The 17,862-nt window shown below is 45.4% G+C and overlaps 7 protein-coding genes across 7 annotated transcripts; 4 read left to right on the forward strand and 3 right to left on the reverse strand.

Moving 5' to 3' along the window:
• Positions 1–1,988: 1,988 nt before the first annotated feature.
• On the reverse strand, positions 1,989–3,003 carry LOC6505287. The gene is made up of 2 exons (XM_001965659.4): positions 2,844–3,003; positions 1,989–2,773 (listed from the first exon to the last, which is right to left on the reverse strand). Exons 1-2 carry the CDS (start codon positions 2,883–2,885, stop codon positions 2,045–2,047), a joined length of 771 nt encoding a protein of 256 aa, XP_001965695.1. The 5' UTR covers positions 2,886–3,003; the 3' UTR covers positions 1,989–2,044.
• Positions 3,004–3,782: 779 nt separating this feature from the next.
• Positions 3,783–4,510, forward strand: LOC6504980. The gene has a single exon (XM_001965658.4). It carries the CDS (start codon positions 3,820–3,822, stop codon positions 4,474–4,476), a length of 657 nt encoding a protein of 218 aa, XP_001965694.3. The 5' UTR covers positions 3,783–3,819; the 3' UTR covers positions 4,477–4,510.
• Positions 4,511–4,620: 110 nt separating this feature from the next.
• LOC6504981 (neuferricin homolog) lies at positions 4,621–5,818 on the forward strand. Its single transcript, XM_001965657.3, has one exon. It carries the CDS (start codon positions 4,679–4,681, stop codon positions 5,531–5,533), a length of 855 nt encoding a protein of 284 aa, XP_001965693.1. The 5' UTR covers positions 4,621–4,678; the 3' UTR covers positions 5,534–5,818.
• Positions 5,819–5,827: 9 nt separating this feature from the next.
• Positions 5,828–6,618, forward strand: LOC6504982 (COMM domain-containing protein 3). The gene is made up of 2 exons (XM_001965656.4): positions 5,828–6,029; positions 6,086–6,618. The coding sequence occupies exons 1-2, from the start codon at positions 5,858–5,860 to the stop codon at positions 6,547–6,549; spliced, it is 636 nt and encodes a 211-aa protein (XP_001965692.1). The 5' UTR covers positions 5,828–5,857; the 3' UTR covers positions 6,550–6,618.
• Positions 6,619–6,674: 56 nt separating this feature from the next.
• Positions 6,675–8,234, reverse strand: LOC6505286. Its single transcript, XM_001965655.4, has 3 exons — positions 8,036–8,234; positions 7,355–7,927; positions 6,675–7,283 (listed from the first exon to the last, which is right to left on the reverse strand). Exons 2-3 carry the CDS (start codon positions 7,904–7,906, stop codon positions 6,969–6,971), a joined length of 867 nt encoding a protein of 288 aa, XP_001965691.1. The 5' UTR covers positions 7,907–7,927; positions 8,036–8,234; the 3' UTR covers positions 6,675–6,968.
• An 11-nt stretch (positions 8,235–8,245) lies between these two features.
• Positions 8,246–10,548, forward strand: LOC6504983 (zinc finger protein 2 homolog). The gene is made up of 2 exons (XM_001965654.4): positions 8,246–8,373; positions 8,437–10,548. The coding sequence occupies exon 2, from the start codon at positions 8,482–8,484 to the stop codon at positions 10,393–10,395; it is 1,914 nt and encodes a 637-aa protein (XP_001965690.1). The 5' UTR covers positions 8,246–8,373; positions 8,437–8,481; the 3' UTR covers positions 10,396–10,548.
• Positions 10,549–11,251: 703 nt separating this feature from the next.
• On the reverse strand, positions 11,252–17,208 carry LOC6505285 (lysophosphatidylcholine acyltransferase). The gene is made up of 8 exons (XM_001965653.4): positions 16,689–17,208; positions 14,461–14,606; positions 13,908–14,393; positions 13,700–13,837; positions 13,127–13,403; positions 12,958–13,059; positions 12,757–12,898; positions 11,252–12,696 (listed from the first exon to the last, which is right to left on the reverse strand). Exons 1-8 carry the CDS (start codon positions 16,956–16,958, stop codon positions 12,581–12,583), a joined length of 1,677 nt encoding a protein of 558 aa, XP_001965689.1. The 5' UTR covers positions 16,959–17,208; the 3' UTR covers positions 11,252–12,580.
• Positions 17,209–17,862: the final 654 nt, after the last annotated feature.

Genomic DNA, 17,862 nt, shown 5'->3' on the forward strand with positions numbered 1-17,862 from the left:
AAAGAAAATTTTGCAAACAAAAATGCGCCTAAAAACATCTGTGACTAATAATAAAAAAAAGAGATATGATTAAAAAATCTGCTAAAGAAAATTAATTAAAAAAAACTCCAATGAAAACAAAGTTAAAACTGTGTACAAGAGATTCTTTAATTTTAAAAATAAAAATTAACAGATGGCAAAAAAACACACACATTGACATGAAAAACATACACATACATACATATATAAGCGAAAACCTATATATATATATACTAGCTACCGTTTAACTAAATATTGAGGACAGTACATACATTCTACATATGTACAGCTGACACACACACACACACCTACACACACACACATAAACATATACATGCAAACATAGTTGTATTTGTATGTGCATCATACTTGAGTAGACAACAATTTATACATTAGAATTTATGTAACAGCTACTTTTACTTATACATACATACTGGTACATACGTGTATTTGTATAGAGCAGATTACGATATATATACAAAGTATTTAGACGATATTTGACAAACGTAAGCCCGAACACAGCAATTTACTTATATATAAACAACCAAAACCAAACCAAACAGAGTTCTTTTAAAACAAAAAAAAAACAAAAGCCCAAAATGGCATTCGAGAATCCCATTTTTGGTACGAACCGATCAACAATTATGAAACGAAACGAAAACGGAAACGGGAACGGAAATGAAAGTGGAAACGGAAACGGAAACGATAACGGAAGCAAAGAAAATTGTGGTGGCAGACGGGAAAGCCCCCCTTAAATACAATATATATACACTTATTTAAAATATTAAAAAAAGATTTAAATATATATATGTGCATATATATATACATATATACATACCACTAAATAGTTTAAATGTTTATTTATTGTATTTGAAAACGATGAATGATAATGAAACCAAATTTAAATAAAAGTAATAACTTCAAAACAAATTCGTGTTTAGTCTGGGAGTTGCTTTCTGGGCGTAAGATTTGGAAATTTGTTTTACTTTTCTAAGGTATCCTTGGGACTAACTTACTTAAGCTCATACTCTTTAAAATTTATCAAAAATGGTTCTAAAAAAAAAGTTGCAATATAATTTGTCGATAAAATTATTTGACATGTTTCTTTACATACCGATACTAAACCGATCTAAAAATCGTTACTCTGCTTAGGAATCGAATGAATATTCGCAAAGATATTGCTATCGCAAGGGGCCGTATAGGTATTTTCTGGGTTTTTGGAAGGGGTCCTCCAGTAAATTTTACCAAAAACTCTGAAAAAATCTTTTTTTTCCAGATTTTGATGAAGAATTGTAGTAAATCGATCATAGAATCTTCAAAGATATGTCGGTATATTGGAAAATATATATCCATCGCAGTGAGCCATATAGGTGTTTCCTGGATTTAAGAGGGGAATTCTCCAAAAAGCTTGACAAAAAATCTAAAAAAAAATGTTGTTCCCAGATTTTGATTAAGTCTGATTATATAATCATTATAATATATACTATATTATCTACCGCTCATGAAATTTGAAGAAAAATCTAAAGGAAATCATATTGTCCTTCCATGCAGTTTTCAAGATTTTGCAGGGGACCCCCCCATAAAATTTAAGAAAAAATCTAAAAGACAATGGAGTCCTCAGATTTTAATGCAGATTGATGAAGAATCGATCTACAAATGGTTAAAGGTACTCTGCTTAGGAAATGGATTAATATTGACAAAGATATAGACATTGCTGGGAGCCCTATAGGTGTTTCCCAGATTTTTAAACGGAATACTCCAGAAATTTTGTCAAAAAGTAAAAAAACTATTTTGTTAGTTGATTTTGATGCAGAAATATGGTAAATCGATCTAAAAATCGATAAAGGTATTCCGCTCAAGTCTGGACATTTCTTGGGTGTTTAAAGCAGACCCTCCGAAAAATATCCCCAAATTTTGATGCAGAATAATAGGAAATCAAAGTATAAATAAAAAAAAAAAATGTTTGAAAATTTGCAATGGAAATATGAATGCACTTAGTTTAATGTTTGCCGACTGCCACTTTCAATCAGAAAAACATGGTATTAATGCAGGTATTGATGCTGGCATTGATGTCGTCCAGGCCCTGAACGGCATGCGCGGTGGCGGCGTTGGTGCAGGAAGTGGCATCGGTGGCCACGGCGGGTACACTTTTTCTCAGACCGATTAGGTGGCGCAGGGACTTCTGGCCTTCGAAGACAAACAATCCGATTTTAACGCCCAGCTTGACATTGCAGGAGTTCTGCATGATTTCGGTCTTGTAGGACTTGCACTTCCTTTTCAGCTTCGCCAGCTGGTAGCCATCGAGGGTCAGCTGGAACACCGCTCGCTTGGTATCCAGGATTATGTTGATGGAGGTGACGGCGGCATCGCGGCCACAGCCCATGAACTCCAGCGTGGTGTCCTCCACGATGTTGGCAATGTGCACCGTCTCCCTGGCCACGCACTCCTCGCTTTCCACCGCCCGGCGCTCGATGTCCTCGACGATTTGCTCCAGCTGGCGGACCGGGTACAGGAAGATCTTCAACAACTGGCGCTCCGTCAGCAGGATAATTTCCTTGGCCAGGGCCTTGGACTCGGCAATGATCGCGGAGACCATCTTATCCAAAATTCCGTATTCGTCAATGGCCATAGAGCCATCCTCTCCCAGTTCCAGGCCGAGGTTTTTGCCAAATTCCAGGTCCAGGTCGATGCCCAGCTCCTTGGCCAAGTCCAGAGCCGTTGCATCCTCGTCATACTCCACGGATACGGCAGAGATCTGAAAAAACGATGTGTTTTTAGTTCTGTATTCTGTATTTTTAAGGTATCCTTGCTATGGGGAGACTCACAGCTGCCACTGCCAGGGCCAAGACTAAAATAATACTCCTCATGATTAATTGATTTTGGTTTTGAAAACTCTGGGGGTGCTGCGTCTGCTTTTTATAGAGCTTGGAGACCAATCCGGCTCTCAAACTGGCCCCCAGATATGCCCTATCGGCGGGTCGGTTAATTAAAATATATAATTCAAGAGTCTGCTTTTATCGGTTTATTTTGTGGGTCGACTGAATCGAAGCTCTCTATATGGTTTCTGTCTTTGTTTTGGCTTAATCAGAATGATTTCCTCCACCTCGTTTTCTCCAAATGCCCCAAAATAGGAGTGGAGAGTGCCGAGTGTCCGATAAGGTGGCCAATTCTATTTCCCTTCTCGTGGCGGCGATAAGGACATCTATTACTGGATTCCCTACTTGAAATCGCCTCCAATCGTTAATCGTTAAATCTAAATAGTGCCTTAATTATAGAAGATAATGTCATATAATTTATGGTCCGCGTTGGGCCACGATTAAAAGTCATTTCGATGTCGGGGCAAAAATAGAGGTGGCATTCAATCAGCGGAATCACTTGAGACATTTGTTTATTATTTTTAGTCGCTTTAGTCGCTTGTTGGGGGAATCCAAGTAAAGCAATTCAAAGTGCTTGCTTGCCAATGTCTTCGACCTTTATCAATAAACACATTTTCAAATAATTTATTTTATGGCATAATATCCATAATATTCGCTACCCTTTCATGTTATATATCCCCATTCGCTTTTTTCTATATGGTTCTTTGTGGGATTATGCGCCTTAGCAGAATATTTTTAATCTAAATCCAAATATCGGGAATGTAAAGTTCACACGAGGAATGATTTATAGTCCAGACCATAAGTTTATGGCCTCCAATTCAGATAATTCCGATTAGCAGCCGTCGTCTGAAGTCTGGATTTGCCTGGATTGGGGTATAAATACGATGTCAGCCCGGGCCAAAGGTACATTGGAATTATAGAAGCCATGAAGTACGCCGTTGTGATTGTCCTGACCCTTTTCGTGGCCAGCAGCTGGAGCCTGCCGGCCGATGGCCCAGCCCAAATGGACGCCCAGGTGCGCACCGTGGTGGACGAGGTGACTGAACTGGGCAAGTCCACTGGCGAGACCCTGCTGCACCAGTACGAGGAGATTATCGTTGAGCCCCACCACGAACTGGAGGAAGCCCTGGACCAGGTGGAAGCCCGTCGCGCTGAGAGCCCCGAGTGCGTTGCCGCCGAGGATGAGGAAATCGCCCGTATCGTTGACGCCGCTCATGAGGAACTGACCTCCTGTGGAGTCGTGGCTGCCAAGACTTCCGCTGACATTGCCTCCGACGTGAGTTCCGCCACCCAGCAGCTGCTGTTCGGCGGCTATAACCTGGGAAGCACTTACAACAAGTGCCAGTCGTACAAGAACTCGATCCTCAAGCAGTCCTGCATGGCCAAGTTCTATGTCCAGGCCTCTGTTTACCTAATCAACGCCCGTTCCTCCATCAAAACCATTCGCAAGTCCACCAGTGAGCGCATTCCCGCCGTTTTCACCGATGGAAACGTTTGCACCCACAGTGCCTCCAGCACTGCCGTATTGGCTCTCCAGGAAGTTAACAACCACATTGATGCCTGCGTCGCTCATCGTCGCTAAATTTTCTAATAAAAAAGTATAGTGCAAATTGAAACCTTGTTTTGAATTTTTTTAAATTTGGCGCACTAACGTCTAGTGCTGCACAGGTTTGAAATTTTTGGCTTAACAGAAGCTAGTAACAGAAACAACGTAATCACTTAAAAGCTACGTAACGTTTTTTAACACTCTCCCACACTGGAAACAAACAGCACCGAATGAAAACATGTTTGGCTTATTTAAATCGGTGTTTAAATTGCAATTTCTATTTGTGATAGTCGCAATTCTGGCTGGAGTCTACCACACAGAGGTCAAGCAGTTCCTGCGACGATATACGGACAGCTATTTGGACCAGGCCGGCGGCAGTGACGAAATACCGGTGGCCTTTCAAACTGGTGACGAAGCTCTCTTTACGGCAGCCGAATTGGAAACATTTAATGGTGAAGAGGGGCGCCCCCTCTACTTGGCCCTGCTTGGGTCGGTATTCGATGTGTCCCGCGGCATTAAGCACTACGGCGCCGGCTGCAGCTACAACTTCTTCGTGGGCCGAGATGCCTCCGTCTCTTTCATATCCGGGGAATTCGAAAACTACGACCCGAAAGTGGCTGACGACGTTCTAACCTTGAAGCCAGATGACCTTATTGGCCTGGCTGGTTGGCGTGATTTCTACCAGAAGGACTACATATACAAGGGCAAGCTGATAGGACGTTTCTACAACGAAAAGGGTGACCTGACCGCTTATCATCACAAATACCTGGCGCTTTTAGAACAAGCGCAGGATGCTAAGAAGGAAGCAGAGGAGCTGAGGAATCGGTATCCCGGCTGCAACATCGAGTGGAGTGAGGCGAAGGGCACGCGAGTGTGGTGCACCAACACCAGCGGCGACGGCAAAACGCGCTCCTCATCGGGATACCCTCGGAAGCTGTACAGTCGGGGAAACAAGAACTTCCAGTGCGCCTGCGTCCCAGAATCGGAGCTGGATGAGATCAATGCTGGAGAAAAGGCGGCCCACGGAGATGTAATGCTGAAGCCGTACGATAACTGCCAACCCAGAGCCTTGGAGTGTTTCTATAGAGTCTAGAAACTAGGTGTAATTTTGTATATAGTTTACTTCAATTTGTAGCAAAGGAAAAGACAATTGTATAAAATAATTTTCAATTTGGAATATGTACTCGTAAGACCCTTACTAGTGATGTGAGATGTGTACAGCGTTCTTTACGTAGTATGTTAAAAGCTTGCAGCTGTTACTTAACAGATGTTACATCTCGACAGCTGTTTAGCAATAACAGAGTGCTGTTGAACGCACTGCTCACTTGTTTTGTTTACAATTTTTGACAAATAAAAGATCTGCTAATCTTGTATTTAATTCGGCGAAAGCCTATCTTTATATCCTACTCACCGCCTGATGGCTGCGACTGCGGTTAATCTGCCAAGTGCCGAGGCGGGTGCCGAGGATGTCAATCTCCTGTCGGCTACTGTGGTGGCGGGCCTGAAAAATCTTGGAACAATTATCTCGCCAGCTCTTACCAAGACACTGATTGCCAATTCCATGAAACTGACACTCCATCCAGATGCAAGTGAGTATATATAAGTAAGACTCCAATCCTGATCTGATTGGCTCTTGAATCCTTAGCCATAGCGCCTGTGCCGGAGATTTATGCCTCAAATGCCGCCTGTGCGAAGCAAAGCGAGTATGGGGTAGTCACTCTATACGCCGTGGCCACCAAGCATGGCTGGGATGGCCTTGCGCTGCGCCAGCAACTGGAGAACCTCTCGATCCACAGCATGGCAGTCGACGAGCTAACCCGTGTCTTCGAGGACAACCGCAAGGACCTGATTCTCCGACAGCTGCAGTTGGGCCACAACTTCCCCCACATTACGGACGTCCAGTGGCGCATTGTGTCCGACGTGAAGTCCTCCACCTCCGACAGCAGCACTGGTGTGGCCAACTTCTATATCAATCTGGGCCACTTCCGGCAGAGCAGTGGCGAGCGGATCACAGTGGTGGAGTTTGTTTGCAACGCGGAGGAACTGCAATCTCTGATCAATCGGCTGAAGGAGATCGAAAGGCACTGTGCCCAGATGGCGGTGGCCTAGGCATTTGTATTTTATTTCTATACTAATTTTTACACCCCTAGGATCAATAAATTCGCAATAGAACTGGAAGTGTTCATTTATGAGAGAAGGTATGTACATCCGGCAGGAAGTTAATACACTTTCGATTTCGAGGGGAACAAAACTCTCTTATCGTATATATTTCGCAGCATATATAGTTTAACAAGTCTATGTATCTATATACAATGTCGGAACAGAAAACCTAAACAGTTAACACAGTCATCATCACTAAAAAGCTTCTTCATCTTCATCGTCGTCGACGTCGTGGCGTGTGTTTCCAATTCTCCTCCTTTCTCCTATCCCTATCTCTCTCTCTCTCTCTCTCTCTCTCTCTCTTTTTTCCTATCTCACTCTCTCAGGAATTAGGGTCTATCTAGGATAATCTAGGAAGTGCGATCGCTTTATTGTGGCAGGTGTTGGAGCCCCGGATGGCCAGGCGGTACCAGCAGCTGCACCAGCTGGGCGTAGTGACTCGGCGCTGTACAGTATATGGTGCCAGAGAAGTGGGTGCGATCGTTCTCCTCAGCAGCAATGACGGTGCAGTGGTTCTGCTGCGACAGGCGCATGTTCAGTCCACGGAAGCGATGGTCTTGTTTGTATAGGATTGATCCGTCTCTGGGCATAAAATACGGCCGTCCGCTGAACGGATTTAGGAAGTCTGCCCAGTAGCCGAGCGACAGAAGGCGATCGCACATGTCCCGAGCAGCGAGCACAAACTGGAAGAAGGAAGATGGAAGTTAACAATCTTGTGAAGGAGAAACAGGCCTTCGCCTTCGCTTTCACTCACCTTCGCAGCACCCTGTTCAATGTCTCCCTCGTAGCTCAGGATCAGCATTGTGATGAGCGAATCGCGCTGGGCAACGACACGAACTGGGAAGAGTTCCACCAGCGATTCGCGGATGAGTAATGGACACGGGCAGCAGGAAAACTCTAAGCGCGACTTGTCCTCGTTCGGTTCTTGGAAAAAGTTCACCAGATGGGCCAGTGGCCCCAACAAGCCCACGGTTGTGTTATCGCCCTGCCAGGCGGGCCCTGTGGCATTTGGCAGATAGAATCTGTTGTTCTTGGCCGATGTCAGCTCCCAGTTGGGTTCGCTCTCCAGGCTATTCAGGTCGTCGTCGTCCAGGTCCCGCGATTTGGAGACTGTCTTGAAGGGCTCACCCGCATCCGAGGGGGGTCCATTGCGCTTAGAGTAGTCCGCTCGCTGTATGGCCATGGGATGGCCATGACCATGGCCGTGGGCATGTGACTGGGGACGAAGCAGATCGGGTCGGATCATTCCCTTGGGCAGGCTGCCGGGGGCAAGACTGCCCAGTACGCGACTCAGTGGACGCGACATAATATTATATCATAGGCTTTTCTGTAAGTGCGTAATATTCGTTGGCAATGAGAGCGCCCAGTTTGTGGACTACCCCTCGCCCAGAACACCCCCGAAATAAGCGAAAAAATAAAAATAATACACACTCACCTTCGCGTAGGAGACTGGAGGACTGGAAGAGGAGAGATGAGCTGTACAGGATGCGCGTCTACGGATGGTGCTGCTGGTTCCCGAACAACTTTCGAATTTTACGTGGAATTTTGTTTTGAGGTTTTTGTAGTCTAAATGGAGTGAACCTGTCCCGGTGTCACTTAGCCAAACGGCTACTACTTAATAGCTACATCGCCAGTGTTGACAAGCGAGGTTGAGCTGTTTCCCTCTAAAAGTGCTGTGAAATTCCCGCTGACTATGACTTCCCAACACTACCTGCCAAAAACGAAAACAATAAGTTTATTTTGGTTGAGAAGCTGCACTTTTCACCGGTTTTTGTATGTAAATGTTATTTAAAATTATTTGATTGACCTTCTAATGCCTTTTTTTTGCGGTTTCAGAAATGTGCGGCCCTTGACCTGATTTGCTGGGCACCAAACGTCCCGATGGACTTTGTTGCTAAGTCGCTACCGGACATCGCCAGTTCAAATGGCCAGCAGATGCCCCATCCGACATTCCTGAGGCGCCACGCCCCGGTAAAGGGCGAGACGACGGAAGAGGAGTACATTCTGGAGGAGGCTTTCATACGAGTGGCGGCCGAAAACGAGGCGCTGGTCAAAAAACTTAAGAGGCGGAGAAGTGAAGAGTCGGCGCCTGGATTCGAGGACAGCACTTTCCGAGTGAAAAACGAGCCCATTGATGAAGAGTACCCGGCGTATAACGACTTAGAGCTAGAGCCGCCCGCCAGTCCAAGCGAGAGCATCCACTTCGATAGCATTACTAAGGAAGAGGTCCTAGATTTCACGGTTGAGAGCGAAGAACACTGCGATTATGAGGCGTCTGAGGGTGAAGGAAGTTTGCTGGAAAGAAAAAGTTTAAGTGGAAGTAGCTACCACGATAACGAAGAGTATGGCAACGAAGAGGATGGTAGCGAAGAGAAGGACGTCGACGAGGAAGACGACGAAGTGGAATCTCTAAATAGTTCTAAGCACTCCAACGAAGGGCCGCATTCTTACAGGTGCCCCCTGTGTCCCAAGAGCTTTAAGTTATCCAAGAACCTTAAGAAGCATTGCCTAACCACCCACCCGCCTAACACCGGAAAGCGCTCCTACCAGTGCAAGCACTGCCTAAGGGTCTACGCGCAAAGAGCTGGCTACAAAAAGCACCTGATCACCCATCACAATGATAAGGATTCGGAACTAGAGTCGGAAGTAGACACTGATGATGAAAAGATTTACAAATGCGCCCGTTGCCCAAAGAGTTTCAAATATTTGTCGAACCTTCGGAAACACGCCCGAATGCACACCAGCGGGCTTCCCTTCAAGTGCGAACGCTGTAATATGTGCTTCTCCCAGAAAGCACGTTACGAGAAACACTTGCGTGTTCCCCACGAAGCGGACGGAACACCCATGGATCGCCCATTCAAGTGCCTAAAGTGTGCGAAGTGGTTTAGAACAGAAACAGACTTGGATCGTCACGATCGGAGCCATGAGACTAAAAAGAAGCCAAAGGATATTTTAGAGAATCCCTTAGAGGATGATGAGGGGGATGATTCGGAGTTGTCGGACCAGGAAGACGGTTTGTTTTTTAAGGAAGAGCAGGAAGATAGTACATACAAATACAATCTTGCTCGCACCGTCCGGAGACATGACCCCAACTGGTGGCACATATGCCCCATATGCCAGAAAAGCTTTAAGAACGCCACCACCCTCCGGAGACATCATGAAGTTCACGATTTTCCCAAAGAGCCGCCGAAGAAAAAGGAAATCTCACACTATTGCAGTGTTTGTGGGAAAGGCTTTCCCGCAGCTCGGTACCTGATCATGCACATGCGAGTGCATACGGGGGAAAGACCATTCCAATGTATGCATTGCACCAAGAACTACAAGCAGAGGGGACAGCTCTCCGTGCACATGAAAACCCACACCGGAGAGAAAAGACACACTTGCTTACAGTGTAGCATGACGTTCACATACAAATCCTCACTCCAGCGGCATGTTAGTAACATACACAGTGAGGGGCGGCCGTTTGAATGCCCGGAGTGCGATAGAACCTTTGCTTCTATGTATAGAATGCGCGAGCACAGGAAAACCCACACCACTGAGTCTCAGAGACCTTTCAAGTGCCCCGAATGCCCAATGGCCTTCGTTTCGGAACATGGCCGGAAGGTCCATAAACTGATTCACCTGAAAGAACCTGTTGATCCTGCAGCTAAGCGAGTCAAGTGCCCCCTGTGCCCCAAGACCTTTGCAAGAAAACAAGGACTTAAAGCCCACTTGTCTAAAAAAGGGATAAAGGAACATGAGGAGCCCAGCTTTGCCAAAATAAAATTGGAAGAAGAAGACGCAACCGAATCCTGACAGCTGTGTTAATACATAATTTATTCGTAATTTTAAAATAATATTTACTAATGTATAGCCTACTTGTACAGCAAGCTTTGTAAAATCATAACATGGTCAGATGAATCTGCTGAAAAAATTCAGAATTATTTTGGTAAAAATGTTAAAATTAAATTTGATTCTGTTTTTGTTTATGTTTGGCTTTGGGATGGAACTACAGTTGGGAAAACTACATTCCTTCTATCGATAGGAAAGCTATCGATAAAGTTAATAAAATATCGATATCCGCACATATTTTTCGTTTCACAACACTACGTTTAATGCAGTTTGAGAGCGGGCATTTTAAAATTCACAAGCGGTTCTGGCGTCGGAAAACTATAAATAGAGCTTCGCTGCACCTTTTCTTTTCTAAAACGTTTAACATCTCGGGCATTTACGGTCCGATTTTGACGAGTGACGCTCTAAACGACACGTACGAACCTAACTTAGCGATCTATGCAAAAAAAATTTCGAAAATCCACCGATACATTTTTTAGACAAAATTCCATAATTTTTTGCTTTCGATTGCTTAATTAGGTCCTTGCGAGTTGTTTAAGACATCACTGGTCAAAAGCGGACGGTAAATGGCTGAGATACTAAGTATTTTCGAAGAGGGTCCCCGCGCAGCGACTCTTTATTTATGCTTTTCCGACGCCAAAACCGCTTGGGAATTGTAAAATGACCGGCGGCAGCATCCGACTTGAGGCGGGAAATTCAAACTATTTTTGGCTATCTTTGCCATTCCTCGTCAGATTTCGATGGGAGATGTCTTAAAATACTCGGCCGGACAAAACTTAGCAATTGATGTGTAAAATATCCTTTTAAACCATATAAGTAATTAAAATCATACACATATATATTTTTTTTTGAGCAGATTTATCCAATAAACCCATTATGGCTTTCGGCTTGCTCTCGGTGCTGACTTAGGGCGCTAATAATATCTTTTACAATAGCACATAAATTAAATCGTTTTTAGCTTAAGGGTTAGTTCATCTCAGAATTTAAAAACTACGAGTTTTACTTTCTTTTTACAATTACACAAACGTTTTCTCGTTCAAACTTGTTCTCGTTTTCAATAACATTCTTTGTAAAATAGACTCTGCGTGTGTGGGTGTGTTGAGGTGTTGAGTGCCAAGGTGTTAAGATTTAAGTACAGGCTATATGCTCTCCAAGTGCCAGGTGCTGCGGTCTACTAAAGTCTAGATAAGTTACAAATGCACAAGAAATGTTCGACAGCCAACCGACCGACTGACTGACTCGACAGGAACTATAAGGAACTGAGGAGAACATTCAAAAGATCCTACAGTGCAAATTCATTAAAAAAAAAAAGAACAGCGAGTGCTTGTCTAAAGTCATTACAAAATTTCAGAATATTTTAACTGAGTCATCTGCGTTATGGTTACATTATGGTGTAATAAATTCTTATAAATTTACTTGAGATAGAACTGGTGTCAGAATGTTTTTGTTGTGACCTCTTGCGTTTTAACAATTGCTCTTCTACTATAGCTCTATAGCTATCCTGATTTAGAGTGCTTGGTGGTTGTTCAGTTGGGAAAGTGGTGATTAAATCTATATAATATTGGTATGATCATATTGGCGATCGCAGTTCCTTTGTTCAGTATGTGGTTTTACATTTTTGGTGGTGTTCGGGGCTAATTTGGCTTACAGTTTGCTGTTTCTATATCATATCTCATGGCGTTGCATTCTCTTTAGCCATGGAAATGGATATCAGTAAGGGTTTGTTGGTGAATCGCCTTTCTCTTCACAAATACATATATTCCTTGCTTCTATATATTAACTTTTGTATATAATATTATATAACGTAGGGGTGTCCTATGCTTTAAGTGTACAATAAGAATCACAAAGATGAAATGACTTGCGTTTAGAGTCGGAACGAGTATAAATAATAACAAAGCTGGGATCTCTGTGCTCTGAGCATTGTAAACGAGATAAAACAAAAAAAAAGGTCTAGGGTAATTATAGAAACTATATTAATTACAATTTATATGTGTATCTGGCGTCCAGGGACCAGCGCATTACACGATAAATAAATATTATAAATATACACTTGACAGTTGAACTTTCTGCTTAGCTTGGGTTTCATTTATAACGCCTACTCTCCCTACGATTCTTTCTTTTTTTGTGTTTGCCTCTTCAAGCTGCTACTTCAGTTGGCCGGTGTGGTGGCTCCTCCCGCCGCCTTCGGCCTCCTTATGTGCTCGGACTTGTGGTACAGGAATTTGTAGCTTGATTTCTGCTTCTCCGTGTGCTCCACAAAGGAATCTATGGATAATAATGATTTTTAATAAAATTAAAGCAAAAGTCTTGAGAGTAAAGACAAACCGAAGGATACATAGCCCAGGTTGTTCGTGTCCAGCGCGTAGAAGAGCGCCTGGGCCTTTTGCTCGTTCAGCTTCCCGCCAGCGTGTCGCATCAGTCGCACAAAGCTCTCCCTGTCGATTTTCTGACTAGACTCGCTGTAGAGCTATGGGATGTACAGAGGAATGAGTTACTAGCTAACTAACAGAGGACTAATCATATTACGTTGATCAGGGCCCGGAGGAAGGTCAAAAGATCGGAATTCTTCAATTTGCAGAAGAGCGAACAGAGCAGGAAGCTCTTCAGGCTGACGGTGCCGGCACGTCGCTAAAAGAAAGAGAAGGCAAGTTGAATTAGAAAGAGAGGGAGGAGGATCCACTACGGGGGGATTTACATGGTCGAGCAGGGCGAACAACTTGTGCAGATCGGGATTCTTGAGATCAATGCGTAGCAGCTCGCCGAAGGTGATGATGTCCAGCTTGTCCGTGCCGGGCAGCCGGAGATAGCACTCGCACAGCTCCTTGTCCCGCTGGCTCTCCACCAGGCCCAGCTTCTCGATGGTCCGCTCGATCTCCACGATGTCGCCGGGGAAGGGGATCTTCATGTCGCGGGCCCGGCTCATCACAATAACATCCTCGAACGAATAATCCGACGTGGGTACGCCCAGGGCCCTTGAAAACGGAGAAGGTTACAAATTGGTTAAGATTGCTATTCACTTTCATATTCTTTTTCCTCAAGCCCGCTTTGAAAGTCTAATTGCGAGCCGGCTGTGCCAGCTAGTCTTATGCATTATTCACCAGGTCGGGTCAGAGGCCCTCCCTGGGCGGCCTTCAAGCGGATATATATTTGTCGGACAATAGTTGCCGAATTTTCTTGCCGAATATGCATTAAACTAGAATGCTTCTAAAATTAGAAGTGGCGGTGTGGTTCTGGCTCTCCTCGGAAATGGAAATTTGAGCGAACATACTTGGCCATCACCTCCCGCACATTGTTGGCGTACAGATTGGCGTCGGCCACTTCGTCCGGCGAGGGGGTGTACACCGGCAGGTATTCGATCTCGCACCGATTGTAGAACTGCGTCATCGTCAGCCACAGCAGGCGCAATCTGCAGAGATCAGTAGTGAGTCAGATGTATGTCAATGGGAATTCGCACGGTTAGCCGGAGGGATACTCACACTCCTGGGCCGTCCCAGGTCCAGGTGAAGGTGTCGAACTTGTTGGGGTACTTGAGGAGGACCGGCTGGACGGGTACGCCCGGATAGAAGGCGCCCGGCTTGAACTTAATGAGGGCGGTGCGATTGGTGCAGGTGCCCTCGGCGAAGATCACCACCTGGGGCCAGTCGTCGGTGGATCGGGCGCGGGCCACAATATCCCGGATGGTGTTCTGCCTGGAGTTGGGATCCTCGCGCTGCACATAGATCGGCTGGGCGTAGTTAATGATACGGCCGAGCAGTGGTATGTCCGCCGTCTCCCGCTTGGCCACTATCGAGGGCGGGCCACTGGCCACGACCAGGATGGAGTCCACGTAGGAGGAGTGCGGTGCCACCACCAGTATGGGTGCCTCTTTGGGCGTCGCCGGCCTGCCCTTCATGCTCACATAGTGGAAGGAGCCGAATGTGTAGACCATTCGCATGGCACATGCCGTCATATATTGCACCTGTCTAGCGGGTGGGGTGTGAAATATTAAAAAGTTAGAAATATCAATAAACTAAAAGCACTGGCACTCACTTCCGCCAGCCGGTGAGCGGCTTCTCCTTCAGGTCGTCCAATGTCAGGCCGTAGAGACCGATGCAGGAGAACATCCAGGCGGAGAGCAGGGAGAGGACGCATCCGACCACCCGCAGTGGCAGCAGCAGCAGCGTGAGGACATAGGTCTGGAAAGGGAAGTGATCTATTAGTATGGATTATGTCATATCCAAGTCTATCTCTAGGTCTACTCCAAGCCGATAAGGGGGATGGCCATAATTTATGCAACTGGCCTCCAAACCTGTCCATGTTTACATCCCGAAGGCTGTCTGGGTAGCCAGTTTCTAATCGCCCGATAGGGGAGAGCCGCCTTATCAGTCAAGTGGCACGAGGAGCCCTGAACTTTGCTTCTTGGATGTTGGTCGGGCCTGCCACTAACCGTATATACCCCCTGGAATCCCTAGCCACTCCACTCTGCCACTGGCAAGAAGCTGAAGCAACAATGTCAGGGCCAGTCGAGTGCCTTGAACTTTGGACGGAAGCGTCAAGTGAAATGAAAGCGAAACGGGTTTTTGTATTTTTTTTTTTAATATTTTTTTTTTTTGTATTTTTGTGCATGTGGAGACTGCTTGATGGCCTTGAGAAACAGCTGTGCAGCTTCATTATATTTTTTATTTATATTATTTTAGTGGGTCAGTGGCTCAATCCGAGTGATTCCCCTTCCTCTACCACTACCTCTATCACTGCCCAGGGCAGTGCACTTTTCGCTCTATAACCTTATCATTTGAACGATTTCATTGTATTTAATTATTGAGAACTTTGAGTCTTGAGTCAGAGATAGCGTCATCGGGCTGAATAGGATTATATAGCCTATAGCCTGTAGCTCTAATCACTATTGTAATGTATTCTTGGCACTCGTAGATGATACAATACCAGAATTCCCCTGAACTTGTCACGCCACTTGACTCATTCCGCAGCAAACATAATAATAATTTAATTTTAAATAATAATTTTAATTAAAAATGGCTTAGTGAGTGGTCCTCTAGAACCCATTAACCAAAATTGGATCATTTCCCCACTCATCCATACAAAAAAACACTTGTCCCATGCCTCATTGCAGGCTTTAATGCGTTTTTTTTTTTATTATTTCCCGCAATTAGAGTGGGTGTGGGTGGTCACCGGAACACTCTTCCCCCCTCTAGCTCTAGATTACTCTCAAAGCGCTTAGAAAATAATAAAAAAATAAAAGTGCACTAAGGTGTTTCTGCGGAACCAGCTTTCTCGAATGACTCTCCAGTCGTCAGACCATAAAGATACCCCTGTCACCTCGATTTATTGGCCACTAACTGATGCCACTTCACCGAACAGAACAACATTATTCATTGTTTTCAGTGTATTTCTGGGGCGGGAAAGTGATTAAAAATGAGAAATAGCGGGGCGGGGGCTGAAGAGTAGATACTCTGCTACTGTAACTATCCGATAGGAAGCCCCTATACCCTGTACCCCGCCTCTGGTACTTGGATTTAAGCGAATATGCCCCTATATTGGGTTTCGAAGCCCATTAATGAGGCGTTAAAAGAAAAGGGAAGTGGGAAAGGGACAAAGAATCACAAACAACAACAATAGGAAACACATGCCAAAAGAACCGGCGGTTGCAACAACAACAACAACAAAAACAAAAACAACAACAACCAACTAGCAAGTAGAACAAGAAAATCATACGATTCTCGCTGCCGCTAGCAAAACGTTGACGTAGGCAGAGAGCCAACGTTGGCAGCGCCAGATAAAAGAAAGAGGAAGAGCTAAAACAAAAACAATGGTCTTAATGCCACAAAGAACAAGGAGAAGGTAAAGGAGAAGGAAAACGAGAAGGAGAAGGAGAGTAACGGCCCCAAATGTAACGGCAAATGCATGTCAAGTGCAGTGTGTCTTGCGAGAAGAGAGAGTGGGGGGCAGCATAGTGGGGAGCTGGAGCTGCTTGGGAGTAGTTCCGCATTACGGCTACTCTCTCCTCCCTCTAGCTTCTGTCTCTTTCGGCATGGAGATCGCATGGGCACATGTGCCCGACGATTTGCGTGAATGAAAGAGGGAGATGGTGAGAGGAAGCGCCAGAGGCTGATCGAAAGGGGAATTAGATTAGCGATTGCCAGCCGATTATCCGATTATGCAAATATTTACGTATTTTCCATGGCTGCCATTTAGCCTCCCATCCCATTCCATCCCCTTTTAAAATGCTCCTACATACGTCCCTGGACGGAAAAAAGACTCACCTTGGCCACCTCAATGTGGCTGTCGATTTCGATGCGGTGGACGAATGGATTAATGTAATTGTATCCCTTGGATGCCCACGCATCCTCCTCGGAGTCACGCTTCGTCAGGCAGCTGGGCGTTACGGCCACACCACCCACGCCTCCGCCTCCGCTTCCGCAGTCACCGTCACCCCCCACATCCACACCCAATTGAGCTGGTGGGACATCCTCGCCCGTTCCGGCTGGCGTCGTCGAAGATCGACGGCATCGATTGACTGTCGACGTATTCATTGCAATTCTTCTCTCACTTTATCGCACCACGCACTGCGGCGCAAAAAAAAATGCGTAAATAATAACAACAATAAGTGCGATTTAGAACGGTAAAAGTGCGCATTGGTTTCCTGGCAGCGGCCACACGCCGTACAAGTGGTTTTCTATTTCAATTTAAACGGTTTTAAGCTTGGGCAGCATTTCTGTCGACCGAATTGTGTGTTGTGTGCGTGTATCTGTGTATGTTTGTTTGTTTCTTGACGACACGGTTGCCAGATGGTTGAATCCGAATTCCACCCTCGTACATCGATACATCGGTTCGTAAATCTATCGATATATGGACTGAGCGACGAAAAGTTGACTGCTCTGTAAGTCTTATATCCAATAGCAATGTGTCATCTCTAGTGACCGGCATGGCGCCATTTCAAATTTTAAATTCAAATTTTATGGCCCCTGCCGTTTGACCGCGTTGCCTTTCAGCGACCCAGCATCGCGCCACTTTTAATCTCTTTGTCGCGACAGCCAGCAAGCAGTTCACGGCCGCGGTGTATCGCATGTGTTGGAAACGTGTTTGCCTAAAAATATAAAACTTTTACGATGTTAATCGAAAACGTTTCCAAGGCGACAACGACAACACGCGAGACATTTGAATGTCTCGACTAGCTTTTATCAGCAGTTTTTCAGTCAGTCAGTTTGGTGGCTGGGAACCAGTTTTATTCCGTTGCTTTTTTAGTTTCTTGAGATAAAACGGGTTTTGCCGCCGCCGCCGCCGCCGCCGCCGTTGCCGTTGTCGTGGCAGCAGCGACCCGCGGGGGGAGTGGGTCCACCCCGTGCACGATGATCGGCAACTGTTATACGGCTCTCTTCCAGCCGCTCAGCCGCAAATGACCTTGGGTGAAGTTTATTCGCCGCCCTTTTCCCATTG

Source organism: Drosophila ananassae, chromosome XR (assembly GCF_017639315.1).
Source record: "Drosophila ananassae strain 14024-0371.13 chromosome XR, ASM1763931v2, whole genome shotgun sequence".
NCBI classification, from domain to species: domain Eukaryota; kingdom Metazoa; phylum Arthropoda; class Insecta; order Diptera; family Drosophilidae; genus Drosophila; species Drosophila ananassae.

Excerpts from the sequence above, each read along its gene's own strand:
- LOC6504983 (XM_001965654.4), top strand. The coding sequence starts at position 8,482 with ATGGACTTTGTTGCTAAGTCGCTACCGGACATCGCCAGTTCAAATGGC.
- LOC6505285 (XM_001965653.4), bottom strand. The coding sequence starts at position 16,958 with ATGAATACGTCGACAGTCAATCGATGCCGTCGATCTTCGACGACGCCA. Across the intron at positions 13,060-13,126 it reads TGTTCGCCCTGCTCGACCAT|CGACGTGCCGGCACCGTCAG; the intron begins GTAAATCCCCCC and ends TCTTTCTTTTAG. Across the intron at positions 12,899-12,957 it reads TCCTCCGGGCCCTGATCAAC|CTCTACAGCGAGTCTAGTCA; the intron begins GTAATATGATTA and ends TACATCCCATAG.
- LOC6505286 (XM_001965655.4), bottom strand. The coding sequence starts at position 7,906 with ATGTCGCGTCCACTGAGTCGCGTACTGGGCAGTCTTGCCCCCGGCAGC. Across the intron at positions 7,284-7,354 it reads TTGAACAGGGTGCTGCGAAG|TTTGTGCTCGCTGCTCGGGA; the intron begins GTGAGTGAAAGC and ends TCCTTCTTCCAG.
- LOC6505287 (XM_001965659.4), bottom strand. The coding sequence starts at position 2,885 with ATGAGGAGTATTATTTTAGTCTTGGCCCTGGCAGTGGCAGCT. Across the intron at positions 2,774-2,843 it reads TGGCCCTGGCAGTGGCAGCT|ATCTCTGCCGTATCCGTGGA; the intron begins GTGAGTCTCCCC and ends TCGTTTTTTCAG.
- LOC6504982 (XM_001965656.4), top strand. The coding sequence starts at position 5,858 with ATGGCTGCGACTGCGGTTAATCTGCCAAGTGCCGAGGCGGGTGCCGAG. Across the intron at positions 6,030-6,085 it reads GACACTCCATCCAGATGCAA|CCATAGCGCCTGTGCCGGAG; the intron begins GTGAGTATATAT and ends TTGAATCCTTAG.
- LOC6504980 (XM_001965658.4), top strand. The coding sequence starts at position 3,820 with ATGAAGTACGCCGTTGTGATTGTCCTGACCCTTTTCGTGGCCAGCAGC.
- LOC6504981 (XM_001965657.3), top strand. The coding sequence starts at position 4,679 with ATGTTTGGCTTATTTAAATCGGTGTTTAAATTGCAATTTCTATTTGTG.